This window comes from Tympanuchus pallidicinctus, unplaced genomic scaffold (assembly GCF_026119805.1).
Source record: "Tympanuchus pallidicinctus isolate F22 unplaced genomic scaffold, pur_lepc_1.0 scaffold3, whole genome shotgun sequence".
NCBI lineage: Eukaryota > Metazoa > Chordata > Aves > Galliformes > Phasianidae > Tympanuchus > Tympanuchus pallidicinctus.
The window spans coordinates 76,628,016-76,649,108 of NW_026294747.1; the positions used below are offsets into that span (position 1 = coordinate 76,628,016).

General features: G+C 40.4%; 1 protein-coding gene across 1 annotated transcript in view; it reads left to right on the forward strand.

The window, feature by feature from the left end:
• Nucleotides 1–21,093, forward strand: part of DNAJC1 (DnaJ heat shock protein family (Hsp40) member C1) — a 93,788-nt gene that overhangs the window by 72,027 nt on the left and 668 nt on the right. Inside the window, exons 9-11 of the mRNA XM_052696288.1 lie at nucleotides 6,535–6,654; nucleotides 18,695–18,743; nucleotides 20,065–20,543. Coding sequence (XP_052552248.1) covers nucleotides 6,535–6,654; nucleotides 18,695–18,743; nucleotides 20,065–20,543 — 648 coding nt within the window. The remainder of the gene's footprint in view (nucleotides 1–6,534; nucleotides 6,655–18,694; nucleotides 18,744–20,064; nucleotides 20,544–21,093) is intronic.

The window sequence follows — 21,093 nt, forward strand, 5'->3', positions numbered from 1 at the left end:
TAGGAAAAAACTTGCACTAATAAGCTGTTTTTTATATAAATACTACAGAAAATTTTAATTTCAAAGCCAATAAAATGTCATAATTTGAATTACTTTTAATGCTTTTGAAATCTCAGTTGCACAGGGGGAATGTTCAGATTGCACTATGAAAATACAGGTAGGTATTGGAAAACGTTCCTGAGTATATTTTGTGCTTCATGTTTAAAAAAGAGCTTCATATTAAATCTAGAATCAGAGCCTGGTAGAACCTCACATGTGAAAACAAATAAATTGTAGAGCAGCTGCCTTTTGTCAGCGGTGTATTGCTGTAAAGTGCCTATCTCTAGCAAGGTGTATTTACTGGTTTTTGGCTTCATGGGAGAAAATGGAAAGTGTTAAAGGGATGGTCAGTCTAGAAGGAAGAAATGTGGGGCTAATGTCTACAAATGAAAGTCTGCAAAAGAATAGCAATCATCTTGTGATTTAATAGCTCACCTGTGTGTGTCATTTTTAAGGCATTTTTTTGTCAGGTGACTAATTACTACTTTTTGGAGTATCTGCAACTTGCTGCATGCAGTAAGAAGTTTAAAAATTGTCTTACTGCTTCATGTAGCTGCTGCTTAGCTTGATTTCTCATCCTTCTCCCCCTCGTTTTTGTATATGAGAATACAAATTTTTCAGTGTTAAGTCATGGCTTATTAAATGTCTGTAAATAACATGGCAGTATCATGTAAACTATTCATGGTTTTCTGCTGAGGTTAAAAACACAATAAACATAATAATATATTTATATGTAGAAATAGTTATGATGGTGAATGAGAACAAAGATGAGATAGGGAGAGTAGAAGACTTCATTGTTGACTTTATAACATAGAAATGGATTCAACTTGACTTTTCTTAGGAAATCCCTGGTTGGTACCAGCCATTGAGGAAATAATCTCTATTTCCTGAAACATTTGGTGCTGCGCTCAACAGAAAACCGGGGATTGAGAGAGATGAGTACTTTTACTCTTGGGTTCTCAGCCTTCTTTGCGAGCTGTTGAATACTTACCTAATTTATATTGTTAAATACTTCAAGGCTTTTAATACCGGCGTCTCAGATATCCATCGTGTGAGGAACAGTATAAGCAAAAATGATTATGGCTAGGATATTACCTTGACAAGCTTATGATAGAAATGAAGAGCATAGAATCACTTAGGTTGGAAGGGACTTTAAAACCCATCCAGTTCCAACCCTCTGTCGTGGGTCAGGGCTGCCACTCACAGTCCAGCTGCCCAGGGCCCCATCCAGCCTGACCTTGTGCACCTCCAGTGATGGGGCACCCATGCTTCTCTGGGCAGCCTGTGCCTGTGCCTCACCACCCAAAGCTAATAAACCGTACCTCCGAATTTACAGAGAGTTGCTTTAAACAAGTCTGGAATTAGTGATGTGTGTTTCCAATGTTCTTTTATAACTACGTAATATATTGTTTTAATGTTTTAATTTGCTGGAGTCAGAAGATATCCAACCACAAATTTAAAGAAAATTTAAGGATGAAATAATTGAATTAATTCTTTATTTTCATGCATGTCTGAGGACCAAAGCAACAGATATGTCATTCTAATTATTTTCTAAGTTATCAGTGGAAATCAGTGACCTTTATAAGCCTGTGTATCTGATACACATTTCAGAAAAACTAGCAAAAACCTGCTTGGTGTATTCTTAGGGTATAATGAATGGTAATACAAAGGGTGAACACTGAGGTTAGAGCAGGATATTTGGAATAGTGAAAATGAAAACAGGCATTAAGAAATGTAGAATAGGACAATAAAATGGCAGAAAAGCTTCCCAGCAGGTAAATGTAGAGTGATGCAAATCTTGATGTAGTTAATGACAGTCCTAACTTCATGCACAAGGTGATGAGCTCTAAACTGAGTTGGCCGTTATTCTTGAGAAGAAATGTCTTTATGTTTATCAGTACTGATTTTGTTGGAAACACCAGCTTGCTATAATTCATCCCACTGCCCCCCTTTCCCCCGAAAAACAACAACAATGAAGAAGAAATTACTAAGAAGGGAATAGAAAATAGAACAGAAGAATCCTTATTGCATGAATTTGTGATTTATGATTAATCACACAGCTTGACTGCAATGTGCAGCTTGGTGTCTGATTTCAAAGAGATTATTTTGGAATTTGAGAAGTTTTAGAAAAAGGCATGAAGAACAGTGTTGTGTGTGAAATGGCTTTTACATGAAAAACCAGCTGAGTAGGCTGGACTCGAGCTTGGAAGAAACAACTTACGGGGGAGTGAGTACTGTAGAGGTGAATAGAAGTAGAGTAGCTGCTGGTTCTTTACTCAAAACCAAGAGCTAGTTGTTAAAGCAGGCAAGAGCCATTCGGAGCAGACACAGCAGTGCAGTTCTTTGCATAATGGGTAATATATGTGTTCAGCTCCTCATGAAGGAAACACTGCAAATATGGAAAGTTTACATAGTTCAGGGAGGATTGGACAAGCCATTGAAAAAGAGATTCTTTGAGTTACTCAGCAGATAAAACAAACTAAGCTGAAGAAATTCCTTGGAATGAAAATCATTGGAGGTTGGGAAAATGTTAGGTAATGCGTGGGTAAAATATTTACTCACTTTCCTCTTAATGGTGGTGTCTGTGTATGACCCTGTTGGTTTTTTTTTTAGAGTGGGACTGGAAAGGATGAACAGTGAATAAAGTTATCACAGGGTGTATGTTAAAGTTCTGTCCAGCTGCACTCCCTGAGTACTAATTGAGTTACTGGCCTGGCTTGATGGCTGCCTTTGTTTTTATTCTGCTGGAAGTTGGATTTGACTAAGAGCTTTGAAGGACCAAAAAATTGGAGATTGTTGATAAATTTAGCAGATATTTAGAGTTTCAGAACAGGTCTTCAGAATCCTAGATTTTTAGTGTTCAGCAAAAAGCTGGATCACAAAGCCAGACATGTATGAGATTTGATATAACAAGAATGACTTCAGACTTCTTACAGTGAAAATCACAAAATTTTAAGAATATGGAAGGAAAATGTAAGGAAAGTCAGACCAACGTGGGTAAGAAAGTGAATCAGAAATGTTTTTTGTTCCATTCGTGTGGTTACTGGATAGAAACACTATTTGTAGATTAATTTTATCTTGAATTGCAGAACTACTGGGGAGTTCACGAGGACCCTTGTACTACAGAGGTTTCCATCGTTGCCTAGCCTGCTTAAGTCCATAAATTACCAGAATTAGATGATGCATAGCACAAAATTCTGACCAGATTGAAAACATTGCCCAAACTTCTGTTTTTAATGGAGAATGTGCAGTTTATTGATGGCAGGAAAAAAGTGCCTAAAGCTAAAATTTAATCTAGAAAATGAAATTACAATTTACTGTCAATATAAATATCTTTTACACTTTATAAACTCTCAAATACTAACCACTTCCCAGCCTTACTGGTAAAATGATACGTACTTTATACTTACTAATGTTAACAGGTATAAAGATGTTACACTGTTTTCTTGATAACAAATACTTAGTTGTCTAAAAATTTGCTTTTAGCACTGAAATTAGAGCTTTTTGAGCTTAAATATATATCCTATAGTGTAAACTCTGTTGTAATGAAAGAGATGGGATGGAATTGCGAAGTGAGGATGCATGCAAAAGAGTCATGCTGTAAACAATAAACCACATTCCTATTGCTTTGCAATGGAAGGTCCGTTGTGGTTTGGGTGAACTAATCCTCCAGTATTGCCAGTTAAGTGTGATAAACCATGTCAAGGGATTATTACTGAAGAGAACGCTATGAATTTTTATGTTTACACTTGCAGTTTATTTTCATTTTCAAGACTGCAGACCGTAACTCTGTACTTTTAATTTTGTATTCAATATGGAAAGGTAATCCCAGAACACAGCTTTTTTGATGCAAAATCTGAATGCTTGTGTAGTAACAACAGCTGTCCCCTCACCATGTGGTGTCTTCCACTGCTTTAGTGTAGAGATGAATTTTGGCCCAGCGTTTCAGTAATATTGGACACACGTGGTTCTAGGTGACGGGGCGGTATGTTTATGCATTTATTTGACTCTCACAGTTACAGTTAGCTACAGATTAGAACAGGGAGAACGCATTCACGCCGTGACCACCCTCGTAGCTGTTTGTAGTAGTTGGATCACAGTAGGCGCTGTTGCATCTGAAGGCACAATTAACTGTTGCTGAGGAATTGCAAATTCACAAAAGCTGTTTACAGCTTTAGGGGTTCCGAGCAGATTTCCTAAAAGCTTTTTCAAAGATTTCCCAAGTTTATAGATGTTTTAGATCTTACATTCTAAAATTGCCAGCTTGAAATAAGATTAATCAGTTGATGTTTTAATTTAGCTAATGAACTCCTGTGCTGTGAATAAGCTATATAATTTGTTTCAGATCTACAAAATAATTATAGTTTTACCCTCTATTTAGGAAGAAAAAATTAATATTTACAAGTGGTTAGTAGAGTCTTGAGCACAGAGAAAATACAGAGCTTACAAAGAATTCTGAAAATGACTCTTACTGGAAGGCTTCCACAGCATCTACATCGCTGAGAAGATCATCTTGATTTCTGTATGTAATTGCTTAGATATGCTTTAGATGTGGTAAGGAAAAATAGCTGTGGATCTGTCAAAAAAAAAACAAACCAAAAAACGAAAAAAACAGTTTTGATATAAGTTAAGTAAGAAATTACAGTTAACTGCATATTAAGGTCTGATTTTAATGTATGAAATTTGACTATGTTTTGAACATAATTATTTAAACTAAAACATAAGAATAACTGTTATTTAAATGATAGCAAGTTAGTTTCTACTTCATAAGTAGAACCCTAAACTTGCCTTCTGAAAATCTCAGAGAGATCTTAGCATAAAAGAGGGTATGGAATGTATTAACTTGCTCGATAAAATAAAAACAAAAAGATTATTTGCAGTGTAGGGATCTGCTGCGTGTTTGTCCTGTCTTCCTTCAGCCAAGTTGTATGGGTGTGCATGTAATGTGCATGAGATCACTCTCACGTACACACGTTATTTAAACATCTCGAATTCTCTGCAGTGACTCAAATATATATTACACTTGTATTAAAAATATATGAATATGAATGTCTGAGGCTTTCAGCACTGAATAAAGGGCTACATGGATCCAAACCAGGACGATTGATGAAATCCTTGCTACTATTGGCTATTATTTACTGTCTTTTAAGTGGCAGGTTGTATTTATGCCAATTTATCTGCTTCAGGGAACACTCTTGATAGCAGAACAAAGTGAATAAAAGTAGTTTGCTTTGCAAATGAATGCAAATGGTGGAGCCTTTCGGGAAGCCCTTTAACAGGAGCAATGCACTTTGATTATGAGTGAAGCTGCCATTTGGACATGGTGAAAAGAGCACGCTTGAACCATTGATTGGGGGAGACAGTAAAAAGTCAGGAAGGGCCCCGTTAAGCTCGCAGTGCGGCAGGCGGATGTCAGTGTGGTTAGAGCACAGTGGGAGAATGACAGGCAGGATTAGTGTCAGGGAGAAGCTTTGCTGTAGTTGTGGAGATGGTCCCTGGGGTCACTCACCTCTGACTGTTGTTCTGTGCTGATGGCTCTGTAATGCAAACTGCTTGATATGTGCTGTTCATTATCGGAAATGGTGATTAGAAGAGGTATGTCATAAGGAATTCCTTAAAAATAAATAAAATGGCAAACTAGTGATCGTAACAAAGGTTGGGCTCTGCAGATGTCGCCAAGGATGCTGCAAATGTCAGGGATGGTTACTGTGCCTTGTGAGGCAAGCAGGATTTCATGGCTTAAGCTGCCGTAATTGTGTGCTCCCCGGCTTTGTTCACTTTATTTGGCCATTATGAAGACAGCCATTTCTATCAGATCGTCTGGTGTTGTTGGAGTACAGCGGTGTAATGTATTTTGGTTATTGGATTGCAAAGCATCCTGTTCGTGGTATAACTGGTGCGTTGTTGCAGGGGTGGGGTGGTGGCCAGTGCTCTTAGTGGAATATTAGAATCAACAGATTTCATTCCTGAGTCGCACAAGAATTCTAAAACATGCGATGGCTGCAGTGACCAAAAGCTGGAATGACTTTTCTGTTCTACTCAGAGGATGTTTTAAATATAAAAATAATATTTATCTTTGCTGACACCATCTTGTGTGAGAAATGACAGAAATGTCTAAAATTCGGTATCTTAAGCTGCAGCTTAATCTTTAATAAAAGTCTTGTTGCTCTTTACTGCAATTTTCTGGTGCTACGTACACTGTATAGATGTGCTAATGTGAATTAAACAGATGCCTGTATGTAACGTACAAAACATGTTTTTCTCCTATTAGGAATTTCTAGTACCTCACTGTTGGTCTATTGTTCCTACACATTTTCTGCCATAAAGCAGGGAGATCATACCCAGATATGTCAACTATTACTTTCTTTTTTTTTTTTTTTTTTTTTTTTTTTACAAGACTTGATTAATTCACGTGAGGAATTTTTCCAGTATATTACCTCACAGATATATGTCCAATATCCCCGCAGTAATGAATGTTTTACAAATGTTTTACAGGCACCTGAATGGACAGAAGAGGACCTCAGCCAGCTGACAAGAAGTATGGTTAAGTTCCCAGGGGGGACCCCAGGTCGATGGGAAAAGATTGCTCACGAATTGGGTCGATCAGTGGCAGATGTGAGTTCACTCAGATTTGCATTGTAGAGAGAGTGACAAACCAGAACAAGACAGGCAGTGTAGAAGGCAGACATATATGGGGGCCGACATTGTCTTTTGAGAGAGGCTACAATCCTTTTAGGATCTGGAAGTGAACCATTAACTAACTATGCAAGAAGCAGATGTCAGCCCGTTTCTCGCTCCGCAATTAGCAGCTGTAACTGATCAGCTGTATGGGGGATTCTGGTGCTGGGAGACTCACGCTACTGTAACCCAATAACTGAAAAACAATGCCACTTGGGTTTTGTAGGGACCCTTTTAACTGCAAGCGAATATTTGTGGGACTTGGTTAAAGATTACGTTTCTGTTCTAAGCCGGCCCTTCAAAACATAGATGAGCTAATGGTGTTTAGACAGATGGTTTCCATTAATTAAACTGAAGTATCTCTGCAAACTTTAGAACAAGTTATACGTGTGATACTATTTCAGTCCATTTTTCTGGATTATAGCTTGGGTAATAACACTGTGCAAAATGATTAATATCCTTGTTAATTCATATTTTATAGTATTGTACCACATATCAAAGAAAGCTTGTACTTATGGATTTTAAGTGTTATGATCTTAAAACCCTCAGGGACCAGGCCGTAAAAGACTTTTCCTTTTCAAGCAATAGATCACTGGAACATGATGTAGTGTCTGCTGAGGACCCTTTGAAAGCCCTTTCAGCTGACCCTATTTTATAGGCTCTGGAGGGGTTAATGAGAATAATGTTTAAAGCTGTTGATGTATGTTTTGAGATTAGATATTCTTCATTTATTGTATTTCGGGAATTATCTTAAATAATGGGAAACACGGCCTCCAGCCAGAGCGCAGCGTAACCCGCTGTACCCTCTGGGCAATCTGGATAATGGTTGGTTTTCCATCCTTGTTGATAGAATCGCAAGAAGATATTTTTGGAAGTTGCTTTTTAAAGATTTTATCTGTAGAGTTATTTTGCTCAATTACTCGTTTGTACTGGAAAACAAGCCATTTACGTTCCTGTCATTTTAGAACAAGCCAACTATTTGCAAACAATAAGTGAATGTAAACAAGAAGTTATAAACCTGCTATGTGAATGTAATTGATTTTTTTTGTTTGTTTACTCTGGTTAGTTTCTGTTCAGTGTTGTTCATCATAATACTGAGGTGGGGTGAATATTACAAAGCTGATGTACTTTACTAAGCAGACTTATATAATAGCAAAAATATTTCGCATGACTTGATATAGGCAGTACGCATGGGGTGGATCTTTGAGATTGTCTTCAGAAAGGATGAATTGGCTGCTTACTGACAGCACAAACACATGGATAGCTTCCACTTCTGCCCGTCACTAAACTAGCACATCGACTTGAGACTTCTTGCAGCCGTTTTCTGCTTTGTTCCTTGCAACAATTATAAAAGCATACATTGCATGAAGGATGCTTAATAAGTAATTTGCACACCATACTTACGCGTTGGCAGGGCTGGGAAGAAAAATGAAGCTTACTTCCTTCTTTGAGGTGAGAAGACCTCAGCACTGTGAATGGGGTTGAGGAAAGATCTAAGAGCTGTAATTTTCTTGTATGAAAAATGGAAATTTCAGGGATTTTGGGGTGTGAGGCAAAGTCCAAGAGTAATCCTTTGTACTTCCCGTGGCCTCCAGCTGTGTGATTAGTTTGAGTGTGCTCTGCACAATCTTTTATTTCTCCAAAAATTTCACGTTGCTGATAGTGCTGGGTCCGCTTTCCCAATACAGAATACTTAGTAGTGTTTCTCTTCCCTCCATCATCACATCGCACAGTTTCAGTGGTTAAGGTCCAAGAAACAAACACTTAAAACTTTCCTGGAAACTTTCTGTCTCAAACTGTTATTAGATCAGTAGCAGAGACAGTGAAACTTCAGGAGTATCCTTTCAACTTCTGAACAATATCTGCAGCATCTTTTATACTTGTTACAGGAGACAGAGAACAGGACGTATGTTTGTGGTAGGGATTCCTAAGTTTCTTTTGCTTACTTATCACTGTAAGTGAATAAAAAAATGTTATGTGAGAGCCACAGGAATTAGTTCAGTGTTGAACGTAATGCAGAAGAAAGGTGCAGTCAGTGTTTCCTGCCCAAACAGCTGCTCCCTGTTTCCACTGAAGAGAAGCAGTGGAAGAAGGGGTTGTTTTGTGCTACAGGGACTGTTTTTGAAATGGCCTGTGCAGCACGGTTTGGGGTTCCCTTCTTTACATCTAATTTGGCTTTGACTCTCTCTTGGCTAAAGTATTATCAAGGAAAAAGGACTGATATACTCAAGGTCAAATTTGAGGACATATGAAATACTTTTTAAAAACTATAGACAGTTTTCTGCTTGTTTTTTGTCCTGTTAAGTATGAGGAGCAGTAAGTGCTGGTTTTCCTTTCACAGCTAGAGAACTGTATAAAAGAGTGCAGTGTGTCCCTTTTTGACTGTAGAATAGATAAGTAGGTGCTAATAAAAAGTTTAACGTGGTGCAATCCAAAATTATCTTTCCTTTGCTGCTTGTGACTCCATTCTTCCTTAGCAAAAATGTGAGAAAAGTATTGCAGTACTTTTAAAAGAATAATATGAAGTCATTCGTGTGTACCAGAGTACCTTTAGTGAAATTCTCTTCTTCTGGCCGCCCCAAACAAATTCCATTTTAAACAACTCTCTTTTTTTTTTTTTTTTTTTTTTTTTTTAATTTGGTACCTCAAAACCCACTTTGCACTTTCTGAAACAGTATTCTGAGTAGAGGCTTTGGCTTTTGAACCTTTCATGTTAGCAGAACTTCCTTAAGATGTTTCTCATCTGAAGATAAACAGGCATTAATTAATGACCAAAAAAAAAAATCAATTTGGCAATAAGTTGTCCTTTTTAGTTTGTCATTTCTTTCTCTCCTGGATCTGACAGTGCTGTGGTGCTTCCCACCATAGCATGTCTGTCCCACCGGTTCTGTAGAAGTTATTGGCTCACTGTCCAACTGAGGGGCATTACCAAATAATGCAACAAGTTACATTTTGCATTGCGTTGCACCTTTGCTGACCTGAGTGATGAAAGATGATGGAATAGCCTAACTTCTTAAACTACTCTTAGAAAGCTAAGAGGGAACTGCAAATACGTTGCAAGATGAGTAGAATTCAAAGTGATCAGAACAAATTAGAGAAATAATACACAAGTGTAGGAGTATTGGTTGCAGTAGACAAATTAAACAGTCAGTATGCAAGTACATGCAGCAAGATAATGACAGGGTTCACAAATAAAAGATGGCAAACAGCTAAAGTGCAGGAGAAATGCAGAGACTAGAAGAGATAATACAGGTCAACAAATAGCAAGTTTTTGTGATAAAGGGGAACATCATAATGAGAAAACACAGGAGGATGGTAAACCTGCATCTACTTCTCTAGTTTGTGTCCAATTTTCAGTATTACACATAAGCATGATTCAGTGTAACAAGACCAGAAGAGAATAAGGAGAGTGGCTGATCTTTAGAGATCTATTGGAAAAGATTGTGAAGGAATTCTTATGGGCTGTGAACAGAAAGAAGATAAGATGTAGGCATTCAACTATCTGAAGAGAGAACTGCAAAAAGGAAGTTGTTTGCACTCAATATCAGCTTTATAGGGCAAGAAGTAGTTACCTGAACTTGAACATACACATCTGAGTAAGCCATGAAGGGGCAAAGATTTAAAAGGCATGGTAAAGCAGTGGAATAAGCTGCTGTGGAGTATCCACCTTTGAAAGTCTTTAAAAAATGGGTTAGGGAAACATCTGCAAGAAACGACATCGATATAAAGATTCTGCCTCAGGTTAGGTCCTTCTCTTCATATGGTCTGTGATTAGACTAGCAAGTGCAAGCTATCTAGGAGGAAAGGGGGAGGAAACAAAACGTTCCTACAATTGGAAGCATGTGTGAACTCATTTTAAAAAATGTAAAATTAAAGCCAGATAGTCACTAAGATGGTTATTAATCACTGCATGTACCTTAGCTTGGTGGTTCTTACATTCAGTAATTCCTTGCAAAGTCATCTTTCAGATGCTTTTTCTTTTATACAGTTACTAAAATCAGTTGAGTTTGGATTGTTTTCTTATTTTGTAGGCATTTAAGTCTGTTAATTTTGTTATTTCCCAAAATATCTCACAAACAAGAATAAGACTCATTATACGGATCTGTCTACCAGATGCCTTGTCCAAACAGATGCTTCTACACAATGTGATTCAGGACAGTGGGAAAGTGCCAGCCAAAATCCAACAATAAACAGCTGTGTCCATACTGTAGTGCATCTGAACTCATACAGCTGTACTGTTTCTATTTGTGCTGTCTTGTGATACCAGCAGAAATATCTTTGCAGCGTATTCCTTCAGCTCAGCTTCCTTAGGCTTGCTACCATGGTGTAGGCATGCTGTGAGAAGGGTGTTGCTCTAACTTTGGTCATATCAACTATAGGGTATTTCTTATCTTGTCTCTCTCCTGGAAACCATCCTTCAACAGCTAATTAATAGTCAACCCAAAATGGATGCAATTGTGCTCATTTTATCAGTATGTTTCATTATTTAAATGGCTAATTGACATTTTAATATGTGCATATGGGGGATTTATCAACCTTTTCCCATAAAGATGACTTTCAGCCAGCTTAGTATAATGAAATCTTACTGCTTTCACAACCAAAAGCTGCTACAGCTTTTTAAGTCATTTTTACTGCAGTTGGCTGGTGGTATGAATTAGATTTTCAAGTATTTTGATTATGAAAGGGAAATGGAGTTCAGTTAACTCTAATCAGAGTTCCTGCCGGCTGACCTGGTTACCTGTACCACTGCTCTCTGCCATCCCCTGAACATCTGTTCTTTGACCCATTTTCCTTGCTGAATTTGTTGCTCCAGGGTTAGTTCTCATTCCTGTCCTCCAATACTTAAGGAAATAATTGACCTTTTAAAACAAAATAAAAAGTTAGGTTTGAATTTCCTAAATACTGAAAACACCCTAAAACATAGAATAAATTACGAATAGAATTTCAAGGTGACTATTTCTGCAAAAATTACATTCCTTGATTTGACAAATGCTGTGCTTTATGAAGATTTATAATGATGGCTGGCTTTTGTTGAACTGAGATTGAGGAAAAGCACTTACGTGTGGAATTATAGCAGCATATTTTACTTGACAATGCCTACCCTTACAGATTAAAAAAAATAAAATATTTGCTGAAAGGCATAAATTAATTTCAGTAACTACAAAGGACATTCAAATTGTAAAAATAACAGAGGAAGTAAAAGCTGTCTGGCATGCCAAACAGACTTTAATGTGATTATTAGGTACAGGTTTTTTAAATTAAAGGCAAAGAGATCTCAGATTTCATACTTGTGAAGTAATATCATTCACTTGTCTTACAGGATTTAAACTGATTCTGTTTGCTCCTGCAGTCACTAATCTCATGCATTTGTGTTGCAAAAACAGAGTGATAGGGATTTGCTGCTTGTATAGAAAAGGACAAGGCAGAAAGCAAAACAATAGACAGGTGTATGTATTGGAGCAGACATCCTGAATTATGGTGAAACCTGAAAGCACAAGACTGGGGGGAGAGTGCTTATTTTGTGTTTTCTCATCTCTCCAAGCAGTGGTTTCAGCCTTAAGTCTAACTGTGTGAGTTCACACTCATTGCATGTTTATATGCCATTATATGATACACCTCTCATTTTTGGCAAGTGCAAGCTTGTTACATTGCCAGCGAGAAAACATCTACATGAGAAGTAATTAATATGCAGAAGTTAATGAATTTATTAGGGCTTTTTTGCTTCTGGAGATTAAGCTTTTCCTAAGTCTGTTTTGTGTTTCATTTGGTATACCGTGTGTGTGTTAACTTGGTTACTGTGATCTCCAGTTGTGGTTGCTGTGAAGCAGTCCCTCTCAGCAGCTTGCGTATATTTATGTAATCAATAGTTGTTCTGGTTGCTTATTGGAGTATAAAGACCTAGCTCTGGATCAAGGTCTGAAAGCAGTTATGAATATCTGAGATGGGGTTTAGATGGTATGTAGGTTGTGGAGATCCCTCAGTCTAAGAGTGAAGTCTTCAGAACACCTGTGTGATCCTGCAGGCACACCAACATGCCTGTGGATGCTTTGCACGAGGGCTGCTGTTCACAGTTCTGTGATTGCGCAGTTTTTGTCTGCACTGTCACAACTGACTCGGCCGTGTTTGTAGAATCAGGCAGCGTGGAGCACTTTATACCCAAATACAAAACAGATTGATTTCCTTCTTGCTAGGCATGACAAGAGCATTCCTGTCACTTAAAGGAGAAAGCTATTTGCAGAAGCCAGTGGGACACCAACTTTAATTCAAATACATGTCTTATACAGAGGTTCAGGACAATGCTGCTATAACTTTGCAGTGTAGCTTGAATAACAAAACATTCCATGTACATCCTGACAAGCTGAGTTTAAATTCCTTTGCAGAATTCAAATCTTCCAGCTCTTAGGAAAGGTAATGCATTTTGCACCAAAGGTCATAAAATGTCCAAGCAATTCTTGCAAAGGGCGTTTGAGCCCAGCTCCTCTGTGTTACCTGAGTTTCCACAGTACTGAGCTGAAGACTCGCAAACGTAGATTTTGACTGTCAAAGAAAAAAGAGGCGTAGTTTGAAGTCTCCAATATCATGACAGTTCTGGGCGTTGAGTTCTTCCTCTTAGTCCTGAAAAAAGGGAGCAATTATTCTTCTGCTTTAAATTAACTCTTCAGGCACCTAAAGAGCAACTGATGTTCTAAACGCAGTGCTTTAGGCCTCGTCTTAGACTGCCTCATCACAAAACACATAGCTGTGGTGTTTCTGCTGTAGCTGCCTGCTCTCGTTGGCTGTGGCAAGGTTTGCAATCACACACAGCTTCAGAGGTCGTAACCATAAGAAAGCCATACTGTTGCAGGCTGGCAGTGGCTGATCTAAGCAAATCCAGTTCGTAATTTGTCTCTCAGTACTTTCAAGAACAAAAGCTTGTTGGCCTCATTGACTGGTTATATTGCACACTTTTGGAAAAAGTGGTAACAATCTACTAAGCAAATGGTTAGAAGCAGGGCCAGAGCAAAAGTATGTCTTCTAATTTATACTACTTCATTTCTAGAGATCTACTAAGTTGGAAATAAGTTGTTTAAAAAGAAAAGCAGCAGAATGATTTGGCTTGATGTTTCACCAGTCTGCTAAAGCTGGAAGACAGTTCTAGCAATCTTTTAGTAAATTTACAGGAAGGCATTTTATAAAGCGACAAATTTTGAGTCTGCCACATGAAAATAAAACAGTGAGTCACTATAGTTTGCTGAATTGGGTCAAACCATTCTTGATACAATTATGGTTGCTGTGAATAAGCTGTTTAGATCTAGACTGGGATATCAATTCAGTGCAACAAGTAATGCTTTGCCTATAAGGAGTGAACCTCGAATTTGGCAGCTTTTTCTGCACTGTTTCTAAAGATCAGCAAAGTCTATTTCTTGGACAAGAGCAGGAAATAATTGAATGTCCTTCTGTATCTGGCTTTCCTTTTTGAGAACAATGTGATTTTGGCTCTAATTAGCCTCACAGATTCAAAAAAATTTCACTTTGTTGCATATTAGCTTCACTGCTTCCAGGCTGTACCTATACTTTTTTCTATAATTCCACAGATCTTGGATGTTTTTGCTCAACATAAATAGATGAAGAGCAGAAAGGTAACAACTGGCTGTGCAGAACACTGCTAGGAGACAGCAGGTCTCTGGTAGATGATGCTGAGAAATTCAGGTAGCATCGTAGATAGCTTTTGCTCAGGAAGATGCAAAGAGTAGTAAACAGCTTTGTCAGTGTGTTGGGTTGGCAGCAGCACACCAACATGTCGTCCTGCTTTGCAAAGTTAGATATATCTGGGAGCCAAATGACATGAGTTATCTCTTTGTCTACTCGTGTTTTTCAGAGTGTTTTCAGAACACAGGAGACTTGTACTTCTGTACTTACCTGGCGCAGCCCTGATCAGAATAGTATTGTATCCAGAAGAGGAATGCCTGGGGGCAGCAGGGTGGGAAAGGCCTCAAAGCCTCATTGGCCACTGCAGAGCCCTGCAAAGGGGGGCTGACCATGGTTGTGGAAGGGCCAGCTTATTTTGTGGCTGCTGCTGTGGGAATGGGGAATTCGATCTTCACCTTCTGCAAATGGGCTGTTTCTGGCTGTTCAGCGTAGGTAAGATCACTGTACCTGACTTTACAGGGTTTTACCCCTAGGCCAGTCACAATTCCGTGCCTTTTTCTGCCTGCCTTCCCGGCAGGACAAAAAGTGTAGCCTCTCACCCATGTGATAGCAAACCTGAATTTTGCCTATGCTGCCAAAAGCCTTTTAAGCTGACTCTGAATAATACTTTTTTCTCCCGTACGTGTCTGATGCATTGATTGTCCCATCTGAAGGAGGTGGCAGGTGTCCAGGGTAACGAGATTTAACATCAGGTTGGTCAGGATGAGGAATGTTTTTACTGCTAGGTGTCTTGTTGAGTAGCAACTGGTCTTGTGATCCAGGCTAATTGTCAGGAGTACAAGAGGAAGCCAGCTCTGCCTGGCTTTCATTGCATAAAATCATCCCGCTAATCCGAGCTTTCAGTAAGATCTTTTTGTAGCTGGAGTGCGATTGAAACTGAATTCAGACAGGAGTTCACAGAAGCAAACTGTTCCTGTGGCTTCTTTCTGTGTGTCCCACAGTCAGACTGTTCACTGTCTATTTCAGTAATGATTGCTTGTAGCAAACATTTTTTCTCATCTTCCTTTGTCTAAGAAAATATTTCATTGTGTTTTTGATTACCTCACTTCATTTGTGACTTGTGTTAACTTCAGAGAACTACAGGGATGCCTGGGTTGTTTGGGTGTAGAAACAGCAAAGATTGAAGCTGATTCCTATAAAATAATGCAGTATGCCTTTCCAGCAGTAAAATTATTTGTGGAAATAGGAGAACTGCCCTCTTCTGTTTTAAATACATTTCAGAGTCATGATGTTTATTATTTAAGGTGTTCCCAGAGCCAGGTTTTCTTCAGAGCTGACTAATACTTTGATGAAAGCCGTTGTCAAATAACAGCAGGCTTTTAGCACAACTTTTTACAGTAATGATAAAACTCACAGTGCAGTATCCATTACAACTATAATTTATAGCATTATGCACTAGCAACTGTCAGTAATAATTAGAAGCATAATGCTACAACTGCTTCATGCTTTGAATAATAGTATTTCCGAGTATGTTATCTGCTGCTGAATGAAAGAGTAATAAATCGAAGCAAGTTATGATAAGAAGTAGAGTTCAGAATGCAACGGAGCAACTTCTGCTCTGCAAAATAACTGCTAAGAGCTACCCAGTAGATAACCCTGCTCAGCACTGGTAAGCAGTGATTGATGTTAGGGCTGTCACTGTATGGAGGAGCTGGCACCAGAGGTGACTGCAAATGTGAGTGGCAAGAGCAGTGATTAAACTCAAACAGATCAAAGTGAAATACAGATTTCATACATTCCATAGGATGGGTTCCTCATAATCCTTAATGGGTTAATGCTGACATGTTACGATTCTTCACCTGTGTCAGCATCTGTAACAGCAGTGACAGTTGGAGCTGATGGACAAATAAGTCCTAAGTCTGTATACGTGGTACCTGAGCTCTGAGTGAGAGGAGCTGGAGTAAACAAGGATTTTGCATAACAACTAGAAAAGAAGAAAGCTGATTTAAAAAAAAAAAGTGAGGAAGAAAGGATAACAGATAATAGCTAAATCATCTTATGGAATATGGGAATGCTGGTAGTGATGCTGTTGGTGAGCTGTCGGAGTTATGTCAGCAGTTGGTGTTTGACAGAGCTTGTTCAGGACCTGGTATCGTAGATTCTCAATATCCAAACCTTACACATAGCTCTTGTTTCTGGACTACCTGCTGAATGTTCAAATTGAAAGTCCATAAACGATTATCATAGTGCCTACAAAAGTCCTGCGCGATAGGTGCAGTAACTTAGTACAGATTGTAAAACTGGGCCTGCAAAGATACTGGTGCTGGAGTCACTCAAAGAAGGACAGGCTGAGGTGAGGCTGGTATTTCTCACATATGGAGGAATGTGAAATACCGTCAGGATCTTGGAGTAAGCTGAAGTCCTTCACTGCTCTAGTGGAGAGAGCCATTTTAGATTCTAATTCAGTTGGATGCAACATGCAGCAAAACTTCTGTCTATTGTTGGATACCAGCACTAGCCTAATTTGGGAACATCCATCCTGTAAAGGGCACTCGAATCCAGGATGCTGACTTGCACCTCTTCCAATGTAAGTTTCTGTTGCATGTGTAGTCCCAGGTTGAAGGACGAGGCAGTAATTGGCAGCCTGCTGCGACATCGCTGCTTCAGCACGCAGAAGGCAGAACAGTGGCGTTGAGGCTGCTGGCTGCTTGCTTGGCTCTCTTTGGCTCAGGGAAATGTCCTGTCTCTTTTCCTCTCTTCTTGGTCATCTGAGCAGCTTGCAAGTCTTGGAAGGAAGTTTAAAAATAGCAGACTGGGTTAGTGTCAGCTGTCTGGAATATGTGAGCACAGACAGTGCTTCGTTGTACTTGTGGTGAATCCCCTGCATCACTGCAGCTCTGAACGATCCGCTGCGCTCTCACATGACCAGTTCTCCTCACTTTTCAAAGTAATCATTATAATCTGCTTTAGATGAAGATAATTTCGGAGATGCGCAACAGGCCACTGCGTAGGATGAGTTGTGTTCAGCAGTCAGCAATGGGTTCCCCTCCAGTTCGCCTTTTACAGTGCGGGCGCACAGAGCTGTTCTGCTAACAGCGGAAGGGGAACTCGGATATTTAGGTTTGGATGAATTTAGACTCTCAGCTCTTTGAGGAGAGTTGCTTATTCTTTGTTAGTGGGTTGTCCCTTTCAGTGGGGGTCCATCAGTTTTTGGCACCGTGCAGATGGCAGAAGGTTTGGTGCTGGTTCGAATCGTGTGCTCATCTTGGTGTTCTTAGGCTTCTCCTCTTCAAACGATTAAAAGTTTATCACACTGCAGCAGTAGGACTGGGTTTTTTTATGCCAGATGTCTATCTCTGGATAAAGACTTTGGTTAATTAGAGCAAGGAATTTTTTTTTTTTGTCCGTGGAGTTCTCATTTAAATTTAATCATCCCTGAAAATGTGGTTTAATTTATGGGGGAGATCTTTCCTGTTCTTTAGAGAAGTGCTGCACGGTGTGGGCTGTTCTCCCCCAGCGCTGCTCTGCGTAGGGAGAGGAGTCTGCTGCCCTTAGCATGGTCAGCCAGGACAGCAGAGGTCTGTGCAGGGCTCCAGAAGTGATTCATTCGAGGATGAATGGGAACACACGTGGGAATTTCTGACTTCAAGTGGCAATGTGCTGCTCAGTGCAGAATGAAGTCCAATGGGCTGTTCACATCTGCAGCCCTGGGTACGGACAGCGGGGTGTCCCCATTGCACGTGTGTGCTCTGTTACCTCTGTAAGTGCCCTGTTTTATTTTTTGTTTGGGTGGCTCAGACTGCTTAATTTCAGTGTATAGCTTTGCTCACATTCTTAAAAAAAAAAAGACATTTAAAATGTTTTTACATGAGACTTGAATCCTGCAGGTCATTGACACAGCACACTTCTTAAGCAATTAAGAATCCAAGTACTTTAATTTGAGTCTGTGTTCTATGTGGTCTGCACTGAGGTCTGCAAATTGGCAAAGCTCCACATTCTTGGTGGGGCTGCCCAGAGGGGTTGTGGATGCCCTATCCCTGGAGGTGTTTAAGGCCAGGCTGGATGGGGCCCTGGGCAGCCTGGCCTGGTATTAAATGTGGAGGTTGTTGAGCCTGCCTGTGGCAGAGGGTTGGAGATTCATGATCCTTGAGGTCCCTTCCAGCAACCCAGGCCTTTCTGTGATTCTGTGTGATTCAGTGAGGAAAACATTCATTGTGCTGTTAGTTCTCCCCAAGTCACAGATTTAGATATTAAGAGAGGGGACAAAGCAGGGATTCTGCATATATGGATTCTCGTGTGATAAATGTAATTTTTTAATAGTCCCATTTTTTCTCTGTCTTCTATGCAGGTCACCATGAAAGCCAAACAGGTGAAGGACTCTGTGACATATACACCAGGTGTGTGCTGCCAACTCCTCACCACTTGTAGGGAGCACTGTGTTTAGATACTGCATGCACACGGGTGCATTCGGTCGCTTTCAGCATGTGTTCTGCAGAGATTCTTGCAGCCTGCCTTGCTAAAAACAAGGAGAAGACCTGACATACTCTGAGGGAATGCTGCCTTTGTAGATACCTCCTCCCAGCCCTTCTTATTCAGTTTAGTGTGGGCTTTGTTCAGAGGGACCTCAACAGACTTGAAAGGTGGACCCAGGTGAACCTGATGAAGTTCAACACAGCAAAGTGCTGAGTTTTGCACTTGGGCTGAAGGAATCCCAGGCATCCATACAGGCTGGAAGGAGCGGTCCTTGAGAGCAGCCCTGCAGAGAAGGACCTGCGGGTCCTGATGGATGAAAAACTTAACATGAGCCAGCAGTTGTGACCTTGCGGCTCGGAAAGCAAATGGTATCCTGGGCTCCATCAGAAGAGGGGTGGCCAGCAGGGACAGGGAGGTGATTGTCCCCCTCTACTCTGCTCTTGTGAGGCTCCATCTGGAGCACTGCGTCCAGGTCTGGAGCCCCCAGTACAGGAAGGACAGGGAGCTGTTGGAGAGGGTCCAGAGGAGAGCCATAAAGGTGATCTGGGAGCTGGAGCAACTCCCTACGAAGACAGGCTGAGGGAGCTGGGCTCGTTCAGCCTGGAGAAAAGAAGGCTGCAGGGTGACTTCATTGCAGCCTTTCAGTATATAAAGGGAGCCTAGAAACAGGAGAGGAATCAACTCTCTGAAAGGATTGATAACGGTAGGACATAGGGAGATAGTTTTAAGTTGAGGGAGGGAAGATTTAGGTTGGATGTTGGGGAAATTCTTCACGGAGAGAGTGGTGAGGTGCTGGCACAGGCTGCCCAGAGAGGTTGTGGATGCCCCGTCCCTGGAGGTGTTCAAGGCCAGACTGGATGGGGCCCTGGCAGCCTGGTCTGGTTAAAGGGGGAGGTTGGTGCCCCTGCATGTGGCAGGGGTTTGGAGATTCATGATCCTTGAGGTCCCTTCCAACCCTGGCCATTCTGTGATTGTGTGATTCTGTGATTTGTTCATTTGTTGATTCTGTTCTGTTGTTTGTCAGTGTGGTAATTTACTTGTTACTTCACATGTACCAGATGAGCTCCTATCTGACTAAGTTCGTTGCTTCATACAAATGCCTTGATTTCTGGATAAACATGAGGAATTTAGCGTGATCTGTAAGGGCTTCACCTGCTCTCCATGCTGTTGCAAGTACCTGCTATTTGTAGAACCTCTTGTTTATGGTTTATTTATTTAGAAATATAACAGCAGTGCTTTAAACAGGTGTCACCAGGCTCTCCGAGCTTAAAACCTTGGCCCAGAATTCCAAGAATGCCAGAGTCTCCATGAATCTACCAGACCACATCATCACGCAGAGAGAAAGAGAGGAGGAAGAGGAGGAGGAGGAGGGGAACTTCAGTCACAGCCCAGAACAGACAGATGCCCAGGATCCCAAGGAGGGCAGTGCTGGTGAGACCAGGCATCGCAGGCGGAAGGTTCCCAAAGCACCCGAAATGGTGCCAGCAGCAACAAAAGAGGGATTGGAGGAGAAGGGCAGAGGGAGACGCCAGAAGGATTTCGATAACACAGAACAGGAGGAAGAAAGCGATGACGAGGGCAGAAAAAGAGAGAAGAGCCGTGCCTTAGAAGAACTGTGGACTCAGAACCAACAGAAGCTTCTGGAAATGGCCTTGCAGCAGTATCCAAAGGGAACGTCGGACCGCTGGGACAAAATAGCAAAATGTGTTCCTGGAAAAAGCAAGGTACAGTTGCTGTTGTTAGAATTAGAATGTAAATAAAGAGGAAATGTTTGTTCTACCCACTTATGAATATCTTAAAGACTGAAGGGCAGTGCAGCAAAGTGGGGGCATTACTTCACCTTAGCCATCAGTCAAGATGTCAAACCATTACTGTCACATTTGCAGATTACTGAAGGTATTTTCCATTAGATCAGTCTGCTTAATATGTTGCAGAAATGTTGAAGTAACTCCTGTTTCATTCAGAACACCTCCCTTTCCTATGCCTTCCAGATTTTCTGTTGCAGACAAACTACATTTTGAAACAAATTTTGATTCAGAGTTGGTAACCAGTTGTTGATGACCCCCTTTGCTTGCATTTTTACCGTACCCTTCTCGTCCCATCTCAGCAGCACACGAAGTAATCCAGCTGCAGGTTGTAAATGCTCTCTTTTTGCAAGTGTACTTTTTAAAATAGGATTGGCTGTGATTGACAGAGCTGTGCTAGCTCCGTCTGTGTGCTCAGTCATTGTAGCTGCAGAAAATCCTTATTTTACTTGTGCCAAAAACAGTGAGG